The following is an 11,415-nucleotide window of genomic DNA, read 5'->3' as shown; positions in this document are numbered from 1 at the left end:
GGCCTCTGTGTGGAAAGGTTTTAGGAATATCACCAACTACAAGCCTAAAACCCCCCACTCCACTGATGACTTGCTCTTAGCCAACACCCTCAACGACTTTTACTGCCGTTTTGACGAGCCATCAGGCAGCCTCCACACCTCCAACGGCCCCAACAATAGAGACACTTTGGACACTCATTCCCCCACCTCTCCCCCCTCCATAGAGCCATCACCAGCTTCAAACCGTTCACCTACAACACCCCCCTCCTCACCCCACACAAAAGAGGATTTCACACCACCTCCTCCCACCACAACTCTTCATATTCATGAAGCAGATGTGAGGAAGCAGTTTAAGAGTCTGAATGCTCGGAAAGCTCCCGGCCCAGACGGCGTGTCTCCTGCCACCCTCAGACACTGTGCAAACGAGCTGGCCCCAGTGTTTTCTGGCATTTTCAACTCCTCACTGCAGGCATGTCATGTGCCTGCCTGCTTCAAGTCCTCCACCATAATCCCTGTCCCCAAGAAACCTAGGATCACTGGACTAAATGACTACAGACCCGTGGCTCTGACATCTGTGGTCATGAAGTCTTTTGAGCGCCTAGTTCTCTCCCATCTCAGGACCCTCACGGCCCCCCTCCTGGACCCCCTGCAGTTTGCATATAGAGCCAACAGGTCTGTAGACGACGCCATCAACATGGCCCTACACTTCATCCTGCAGCATCTGGACTCCCCAGGAACCTACGCCAGGATCCTGTTTGTGGACTTCAGCTCTGCCTTCAACACCATCCTTCCAGACCATCTCCGAGACAAGCTTTCCCAGATGAATGTGCCTGACCCCATCTGCCGGTGGATCACTGACTTCCTGACGGACAGGAAGCAGCACGTGAGGCTGGGAAAGAATGTCTCGGACTCCCGGACCATCAGCACCGGCTCCCCTCAGGGCTGTGTTCTTTCTCCTCTGTTCTTCTCCCTGTACACCAACTGCTGCACCTCCACCCACCAGTCTGTCAAGCTAATCAAGTTTGCAGATGACACCACCGTTATCGGACTCATCTCGGACGGGGACGAGTCTGCCTACAGGAGGGAGGTTGAACGTCTGGTGTCCTGGTGCAGCCACAACAACCTGGTGCTGAATGCCCAGAAGACAGTGGAGATTATTGTGGACTTCAGGAAGCACACAGCCCCACTCCCCCCCATCATCCTGACTGACACCCCCATCACCTCTGTGGACTCATTCCGCTTCCTGGGTACCACCATCACCCAGGACCTGAAGTGGGAGCCCACCATCACCTCCGTCATCAAGAAAGCCCAGCAGAGGATGTACTTCCTGAGGCAGCTGAAGAAATTCAACCTGCCAACACGGACGATGATGCAATTCTACACTGCAATCATCGAGTCCATCCTCACCTCCTCCATCACCGTGTGGTACGCTGGAGCCACTATCAGGGACAAACAGAGACTGCAGCGTGTTGTGCGCTCTGCTGAGAAGGTGATTGGCTGCAGACTCCCATCTCTGCAGGACCTGTACACCTCCAGGACATTGCGGCGTGCAGCTCGGATCTCAGCTGACCCTTCTCACCCTGGACACAGTCTGTTTGACCTGCTCCCCTCAGGCAGGAGGCTCCGGTCCATTCGCACCAGAACCTCTCGCCATAAGAACAGTTTCTTCCCCTCTGCTGTTGGACACATGAACAATAACCATATGACTGTACCCGCCACTAACACATGACCCTACGCTGTGTCACTGCATCATTCCATGTTTGGCACTGATCACCACCTGCACTCATGTATATATCTTTCTACGTAGCACTCTTAATTCTTATTCTCATGTATATATCTCATGTATATCTCATGCACATATCTTTCCACGTAGCACTTTTAATTCTTATCCCTACTTTTATTTTTTTCCATGTCTATTTAAGTGCTATTTATGACAGTATGTTTGCACTGAAGCACCGCAGCAATTTCCTAATGTTGTAAACCTGCTCAACATTTGGCAATAAACCCCATTCTCATTTCATTCCCATTCTGAAATATCTGAGGGTTTAACATCGTCGCTGTCTTTCTTGAGAAAGAGATGGAAAAAGAGATTTTGTGCATCTTCCTGTATAATTTCAGAGGGTCCCAATCATGCTGACAATTACCCGTATCAGTTGGAAAGTTCATGTTATCACTGTAATTGGCCCCAAATTTCCTAAACATGAACATCCTAAACATTTCCTAAACAGTTTAAGAAATGCTGTCCAGGCCAGGCTCTTGGTAATGGCACCCTGAGAGTGTTTATGCTGTAGGCTTGCATAACGTCTCTAATTTAGCATCATTTCGTGTCTATCAACACAGAGGCCCAAGTGGGATTTATTCATCGGGTTCCTGTAACTTCAATATAAAAGATGACCCTTGTGTTCGCATATTAACTATTACACAGCGTCGAGGTTAAAGATGTTTTAACTAATATAGACTGAAGAGAAAGACTGAAGCAGTGAGTCAGTGCTAAATACTTGGTGAAGCCAGGCAGAAAGAAGATATTTGAGCATTACACACTATGGTGGCCTGCGGAGGAAGAACCCCCTTTGAACAGGGCGACCTTTGGCAGAACCAGGCTCAAGGGCAGCCATTAATGTCTTTCTACTGGCTGCTGGCCAGTCACAGGAGCATGTTCAGTGAGATTACCTAAATGTACCACCGAACCACACTCCAGCTCCTCCAGGCTGCAGAATTTACACCCTTTGGCACATCCTTTAACAAATAACAGTTTTACAGTTTAGAGTAAAATGTCATTCATATATATTTAATATCTGTAATATCTGGATATATATATTTGTAATTTTGTAATATATTGTATTATTTAATTGAGTTCAGTCAGTTCTTAATGTCTTGGAGTGACTGTGACCACATAATTTCCTCAGGGTTAATAAAGTATTCTGATTCTGACGACAGCAAAACACGAGGAAAATAAATCAAAGTAAATCAGGAAATGGTGAGAGAAGTGCAGGAAACACAGTCACAGACTGAACAAGAGTCCGGGGACACATGTCATAAATACAAACAGTAACCACAACCAAAATACAACAAGGTCTAAGGACACAGGACGCTAAGGTGTAAGGAAAATCTCCCCCAAAAGGCAAGAGCGAAACTAAAACGTTGATGCTTTATGTTTTTATTACAATGTGCTGATGTCAGCCTGCTATGGAAACATGTTATGTGTTGTACTGCTCTTTCCAAACCTTTCATACAATGTATCACTGATAAGTTTTTTTTAATGAAAAAAATTAACATAAAACCTACGTATTCATATCCCACGATGTCTAGAACTTTAGTGTGAAGTTCCATAAAGAAATCATGGGTAATACAGCGTTTGTGCTGTTTGAGGGTTCTACCAGCACACTACATTGGAAAATGATATCTTGAAAACTGTGGATGCTAGACTGCTAACAAACACACAAATGGAGCTGATTACACACTCCCTCCCTTCAGGGGGAGAATAAAAGGAAGAACAAAGCAACCCAACGGAGAACACCTGGTAATAAACAAGACTCCAATATAAAACCCTGGGACTGTTGTGATTTAACTATACAAAGAAATTCAAAGTGAAATCATTGCATCAAGACATCACTGGACACTTTATTAGATACACCTTTCTTATAATGGGTCAGACCTCCTTTTGCCTTCAGAGCTGCCTTAAATCTTTGCAGCATAGACTCATCAGGGTGCTGCAGCTATGGCGCGGCTGGAGATGGGTGCACATCCATGATGTGAATATTCCTCCACATGTCAGAGGTGTTCGGTTTGATCTGGGGACTGTTGGTGATTTTGAGTGAACACATTGTTATGTTCAAGAAACTATATTCATGTTTCAGAGGATTTGAGCTCACGGTTTGTTATCCTGCTTGACGAGCCAAGAGCCAAGACTGGTAAATTGCAGTCATAAAAGGAGGCACAGACAATGTTTTCTATTGTTCAAGTTCAGTGAGCCTGTAGCCTCAGTTTCCTGCTCTTACAGACGCTGCGCTTGGTGTGGTTTTCTGCTGCTGTAGTCCACTTTAAGGTTTGATCAGGTCTTCTGATGACCTGGTTTGTAAATGGTTGTGTGGGGAAAGTTCCAATAGATCAGCAGTTTTTGAAATACTAAGACCAGCCCATCTAACACCATCACCGTGCTTTTCTTTCTCATTCTGATGCTCGCTTTGAATTTCACCAGGTTGTCTCCATCATGTATACGTGCCTAAATACATTGGATTGTTATTCTATGATTCTATGATTAGCTGATTAGATGTTTGTGTTATGGAGAGGTGTACCTAATGAAATGTCCAGTGAGTGTATGTAAAGAAACGTCACCAAATGACAGTCCTCCACCAAATAAACTTTGTTTTAAATACATATTACATTTCATCACATGATGAAGGTGAAAGCCGTATATGGTTGGAACTGTGGGATGTTTCTGATTTCTGAACAACAAGAAAAACGAGTGTTCTTCTACCAGCAGCGACTTGTTCAGCTTGTAGTGGATTAAAAAGATGAAGCATTGAAAGGCAAGAACTAAAGGTACCTCAGATACTTCCTTAAGTATAGCAGTTAGGGTTATTTCTGAGATACAAGCATAGCGCACATTCAGAACTACATTTCCCGTGATCCACTTCGAGGGGACGACCGTAAACAGAAGAAAGCGGAAACAAAAGAGGTTTTTATAAAAACACAAACACGTCCCGGCTGTCGAAGTACTCAGGGAACAAACTACAACCATTGACTTGGCCAGCAATAATCCTACCAACACGAGCGAGGAGTGAGCACGGGAGCGGACTGCGTCAGTTAGCATGGCACTGAAAAGAATACAGAAGGTAAGTTTAACAAGCTAGCATTGGTTGCCAGCTAAAGATAGCACAGCAGAGGCTAACGATAGGATTTATTTTTCGCTAAAGGTGTATTCATACAGAACTTACACTCCCCCCGCTTTGAAACAACTCCGCTCAAACTTCGTCATATTTTTGATAATAATGGGGCCGCTGACATCTCTTCTAACGGACGAAGCAGGCTGACAAATCCAAAGTTTCATGCTAGCTCGCTAACAAATGACCAAAGAGCGTAGTTAGCTCATTAACTACCCTCTTTGTGCCCTCCATATTAGCCTGTCTCTGTGTCAGAAGCTGTGTTGTCCAGCTTGTAGTGAGGGCTGGGACTGCGGTGACCAGGGAAGTTTGCACAGAGTTCATTTCGGTTCTCTGTAGTGTGGACTAGTTCACTTCCTTTGTGGACTGTTGAGGGCGCACGGAGAGGACTACCAGTCATAATGGAAAAGTGAAATAACACGTTAGACGAGCTTCTCGAAGGCTTGACAGGACTTATCAAATCAAATCACTTTTTATTGTCACATCACATGTGCAGGCACACTGGCACAGCACATGCGAGTGAAATTCTTGTGTGCGAGCCCCACAAGCAACAGAGATGTGCAAACACAACAACACAAACGAGCAAAATACAAGAATGGCCAACCTGAAACTAATAAATATATGTACAATATATAATAGTGTATGCATTTCTGGATGTGTATACTAAATATTTTCCTACGTGTGTGTGTGTGTGTGTGTGTGTGTGTGTGTGTGTGTGTGTATACACATTTTTACAAATTAAATAGTAAAAAAATAAAATAAAAATAATAATAATAATAAAATATATAAAATATACAGAGTTGAATATGTGCAAAACAAGTGGCATTTATATACAGTGTGGAGTGCATAATAACTACATACATATAACAGTGATGGTTTCTTTCGGTGGTCCGCACTGTCGAAACAAAGTCACACACAAGCACGCTTGCATTAACGGCCTAGTGGGGACTGTAGCGATACCTGGATGGTATTTGCCATTAATGACGGAAAAGATTTCTGCATTTGCAGCTGATTCACATTAAAACTGCCGTGTCACGTGATGTTCAGTCAAACCTCACAGACTGGTTTGTGTTATGTTGACCAGGAGCTGCAGGACCTGCAGAGAGACCCTCCCGCACAGTGCTCGGCTGGACCAGTGGGGGATGACAGTGAGTTCACATCCTGCATGTCGGCCTTGAGACTCTTCATAGTTCCTAAATGTCATTCTACGTTTTATCTTAACAATCTAAAGCAAAACATAAATAGTTTTCAAGAGGATTTATTTATTTATTTTTTGGTAGGGTCAGTTTTAAAAAAAGAGCGGTGGAAGAACGAGTCAAGTAGATATCAGAAGAAAATGTTTCATTTGGCTAAAGAAGGGTCCTAAAAGATTTACTAGGAAGTTCTGCAGAGACGTCAGACTAGCTTCTAGAAAGCCGGACCTCTGCCGAAGGCTGGAACTCCATCCTGATCGCCTGAAAGTGACTGTATGCCCTATGCTGTTTCACAGTGAGACACCCCAGGACTGGACTGTGTTGCTGTGTCTAGGACCAATTTAAAATTGAATGGACAGCCAGGGGTTCTCCAAAGGGTTAACTATGAGCTCCATAGGTTATCTTTTAACTGGGAAATGGGAGCGACGGCTGTTAGTCACCCTGTAATCAGCCAGTTAGAGTAAGGCTGATGACAAAGCACAGCTGTCTGTCTTTTGTGGACACAGTACACAGTGTGCACTGTGCTCTGTACACACAGCATGTGTAACGTGGTGGATGATGGCCTCTGAACATTGTGTTGGTTGAATGTACAGCTTGCGTTCTTATATGTGCCTCTGTTTTGTTTCTTGCTCCTAGTGTTTCACTGGCAGGCAACAATAATGGGCCCGGTGAGTGTCACGCTAAGCTTGCTTCTTCTCCTCTCATAATGTTTTCTGCACTAAATGCATCAGAAATAATGAGCACTGCTTTATTTATCCCATATTTGGGACATTTCTTTGTTACAGTGTTGAAATTATTCTCATATAGAAAAATAAATAAATATAGACAAATGAGAAGTGGTGCCAACCGGTTTGTTCATCTGGGCTGAAGGTGACGGGAGCGAGCCGACTGATTCCACCTGAATCGTTTCACTGTTGTGTTGACAGAAGTGTTTTTTTGTCAGGGTGACAGTCCGTACCAAGGAGGAGTTTTCTTTCTCACAATTCACTTTCCTACTGACTACCCGTTCAAGCCACCAAAGGTAAGAGCCCCAAGCTTTTCTCCTGCCATGCTGCTAGATCTCCTGTCTCACAGAGCTGACAACTTGCATCACTGTGCCACATTTCATACATACACAGCAGCACATCCACACGGCCGCCTCTTAACCACTTATCCATTTTAAGGTCATACGAGGCAGGAAAGGAAGTGAGATGGTGTGAGGGGCAGAGTACACCCTGGACAGGTCACTAGTCTGTCACACAGCTAGTCTAGGGTCACCAGTTCAGGGTGACTGTGCAAACACACACAGGAAGAAGCACAAACACAGTGTGTTTGGTGGGAAGATTGTATAACCTACCTTACATATTGTACACATGTGTTATTCAGTCAGAGTTACTGGAGGGCGGTGGCGGCCTGCTTGGAAGACAAACTGTTCACTTTTGTCCTGAGACATTTCTGTCCTACTAGGAGTGGTCTCTCCTGGACACGTGTACCAGGCTCACTGGCTGATTTGATAAGTAAATAAGGGCGTGTGTTTTGGAAAAATGTTGCTCACTGCTCCAGCAGAGTTGAGACTGGGAGGATCGGTGGCCCATGGTGGCTGCACACCTGAATAAAGCTCTTTAAGCAGGTTTTCCACACATGAACTAATCCTGATGCCAAAAGAAAAGTCTGACAAACAAAAAGACTAAACTTAACCTGGGATAGCAAGTGTGGCTTTTAAATCAAACAGGAAGTGACTGAAGTGCAGGCTTTAAGCTTTCATTTCATTTCATTTATTTATTCATTTTCAGGCACAACAAATACCTATATTGAACATAAAATACACAAAACAAAAAACAAAACTTGCCTGAAAAAGGAGTGGGACGAAGAAAACTTATTAAATCCCACCCCTATACTCACTCATCAACAAAAAAAAACAATAAACTTCCCGCAGCTACGCCCATCATTGCATACAGACCCATCAACAGCCCCGGGCAGATACAAGCATCTAAGCGGCAGCTCGCAACCAACAATTAGAGCCTTCATAACTGAATACAGAATATATAAATTATAAATTGCATTACCACAGGTAACAGGCAGTAATAACTACAAGTAACAGACACACATACATATACATACATATATATCTACACACACAAGTACATATATGTACATACATACGCACACTTTATTTTTTTTTTTTTTTTTTCTATTTTGGAATCCATACCAGCAATGGTAAGAGGACAGACATTACAGAGCACACTAAAAGCATCATTGAGTATACTGTGACCAGACCAACTGTTTGTAGAGAAATTTAAATCTATGAATATTTTTGCATTGTTTCAATTGTAAACTCAGACTGTTCCAGATTTTCACACCACATACAGACACACAAAAGCCTTTACGGGTTGTTCGAGTTCTGGGTAATTTGAATTCTCCAAAGCCTCTCACATTATAAACCTTTTCTCGAATTTCAAATCTAGTTTGTAAATTTGCCGGTAAAAGTTTAGTAAAAGCTTTATACAAAATTATGGATGTATTGTAATTAACCAGATCCTGGAATTTAAGTAACTTTGCCTGAAGAAAGAATTTGTGAGTATGATCTAGATAACCAGCCTTGTGAATAATACGCAGTGCTCGTTTCTGTACTGTGTGTTTAATTCAAAAGGTTTAACAAAAGTTTGACATTAACAGGATCCCAGGATGTCTCCTGGTCTTTAACTGCTCTGCTTGTTTGTGTGTCTGTGTGCATGTACGTTTGCCGTCAGGAAATGAACAGCTGCTGTGCTTGAGTTTGTCACTTCATGGTCCACTTACTGTTGAGCCTCTGAAAGTCGAGCCTGTGATTTTCAAACAGATAATGTAACATTGTTGTTCAGCCCACTGAATCAAAGCTGAAAGTCTGCACTGCAAATTTGATTTAAATCCACGACGGTGCCCAGACTCCACACAGCAAGACGTGTTGTGTGTCGCTGTCACGATGTCATGGTGGGTCGTGGACGTTACAGGCTTGGGTTACTTTGGAAACGGTATCCTGCTCTTTCATTGGTAGTTGCTTCAGTCGTCTTGACGATGAGGAAGGTGTCACTCAGGACCTGCTCACTTCAGTTATTCCACTCGCTGAATGTTACTAACGTCATTCATTTTTTTAATCCAGGTAGCATTTACAACAAAGATTTATCACCCAAATATAAACAGCAACGGCAGCATCTGCTTGGACATCCTGCGGTCACAGTGGTCTCCAGCACTGACGGTGTCTAAAGGTAATCAGATGTGTGTGTCGTCTGTATTTTAAAAAGTGACATTATGGATCGTATGATTAGGGCCGAGGAACCTCCCTTTGCTCCCACACAGCGTCACGTCTGCCCCATGTTAACTGAAGTGTGTCGTTTCTACACACTCGACAATGAAACTGTCCTCAGTTCACTGACGGGATCCTTTCACCTGTTTTTTGCAGTTTTATTGTCCATATGTTCATTGCTGTGTGATCCAAACCCAGATGACCCCTTGGTGCCTGACATAGCTCACATCTACAAGAACGACAAAGACAAGTGAATACACACACGCGCGCATGCTAACGTCTTTAGTAAAGCGAGTGTGTCTGATGGTGTCATCGATTTGTGTCTTTTCCTCTTCTCAGATACAACAAACTAGCAAAAGAATGGACCCAGAAGTACGCCATGTGAAGAAGATGAGCACAGCGCAAAAACGACAGGCTGACATTTAGTTTCTTTCTTTTCCCATCTGTTTTTTAAAGTCAACACGCACTGAAATTATAGTACGAACTCATGAAATAATCCTACTTAACTTCCACCAAACTGAACTGTTGTCATCGTTATTAATCCGAGGCCGATAACATCTACATTACTTTGGGGGGTTGTTTTTGTTTTTCCTGAAAAGAAGCCGGACTCGGAGCAGGCCACAGCCTGCCTGTGCGCACTCAGTGGATACTTGGGCATTTTTAACGTTTGGCATGTTATTATTGCACCACGGACGGTTCATTTGTGACATTCATGATTATTACAGATTGTTTTCTTTCCTTTTTAAGTACAAGTATAAAATGAGAGGACAGAAATGCCACCAGATGCCAAACGGGAACAAGCCCACGTCAGCTGTGCTGTGAACGGAGATCAGAAGGGCCGCAGCAGGACGTCTTAGCTCGACTCCTGTGTTACTTTACCTAACAATACTTTTGTGTTCCTTACATTATTACTGTAACTGTTGCTGTGTTGATCCAGTCCAGTTGGACACAGCCAATTAAGGCTAATACTTCATTGGCTGCAGAGAGGAGAGATGATGAGGGACAGCGTGGAGCTGCTGGCTGTGAGCACAGTCAGCTGAGGCTGTGCCTGATGTGTGGTTGTTGTTGGCTGCTTCTTTGTCTGAGCTGATGGTGCTGTGGATCTTTCCAGGTTACTACTGAAATCATTCAGTTAGCTGTTCTGACAGTAAGCAGCAGCATGCTGTTGGACACCGACCTATTAGCATGTGAGCACCGATAGCAGGACAGTCGCGTCATGTCTCCTTCCTGTCTAATTGTCCCTTACAGCCTCTGTAGACGAACCCCTGGTACAGATCACACAGAATGTAATGCACAGTGTGAGACGATGCAGAAGTATTGCAAAGAAATGCAAATCCCTTTTCTGTAATACAGGAAAAAGTCCTGGAAAACTTTGGAGCACGAGCTTCAGGCGGCTCCGTCATCCACCTTTCTGCTTCGCGCATCAGCAGCCAGGAAGAAACACTGAAGGCTGAATGTGAAATATGTATGGCCCTCCAACAGACAACAGTACTGACTGATACTAATGTTCTCTTTGCGTCGTCACTTCATCGATGTGCTGGCTTACGGAGGAGTCTTGATGTCGGTGTAGCAGACCAAGTTGATTGAAATGAAACAATGTACTGTGGCAGTGGTCCTGAAAATGGGAGCGACTTCTTATGTGTTGCTGTTTTCTTCTATTGTTGTTGTTATTATTATTGTTATTATTATTGACAACACCTATATTGTATTCAGTCTGTTTGGAATGATTTTTTCTATTTGAACTCAGATTGGAGTCATCACAGTGTAAAGCTCTCATTAAAATGATGTGCTCTTGTCCCCTGATCGTAGCTGTGACGTTGGATTTCCACAGGTACAACAATCAGGCCTTCAGCCCAGTGAGAAGCTTTTTTACACTGTCCTCATTAAGCTGCACTCCATCGTAACAAAGGCTAAAGACCCTGCTTTTTGTTCCTGTGTAAAGTTTTCTACCTGTGTCTCTGAGGCCCATGTGGCACATTTTGTACTGGATTAAAGAATAGTACCGTTACTATCATGACATGATTGTGTAACTCTGCTTTATGTTGACACGAGCAACACACTTTGTATGTGGTGCTCTTATTGCACTTTGACTGCGCTG

General features: G+C 43.7%; 1 protein-coding gene across 1 annotated transcript; it reads left to right on the top strand.

The window, feature by feature from the left end:
* The first annotated feature begins 4,614 nt into the window (after nucleotides 1-4,614).
* On the top strand, nucleotides 4,615-11,334 carry ube2d1b (ubiquitin-conjugating enzyme E2D 1b). Its single transcript, XM_085415435.1, has 7 exons — nucleotides 4,615-4,814; nucleotides 5,947-6,010; nucleotides 6,692-6,723; nucleotides 6,999-7,076; nucleotides 9,174-9,279; nucleotides 9,474-9,567; nucleotides 9,657-11,334. The coding sequence occupies exons 1-7, from the start codon at nucleotides 4,791-4,793 to the stop codon at nucleotides 9,700-9,702; spliced, it is 444 nt and encodes a 147-aa protein (XP_085271561.1). The 5' UTR covers nucleotides 4,615-4,790; the 3' UTR covers nucleotides 9,703-11,334.
* The last annotated feature ends 81 nt before the right edge of the window (nucleotides 11,335-11,415 follow it).

The sequence above is a fragment of the Rhamphochromis longiceps genome, linkage group LG8 (assembly GCF_057381845.1).
Source record: "Rhamphochromis longiceps isolate RC_006_pf linkage group LG8, R_longiceps_female_GT1.1, whole genome shotgun sequence".
NCBI classification, from domain to species: domain Eukaryota; kingdom Metazoa; phylum Chordata; class Actinopteri; order Cichliformes; family Cichlidae; genus Rhamphochromis; species Rhamphochromis longiceps.
This window is presented reverse-complemented; position numbering and strand designations above follow the sequence as displayed.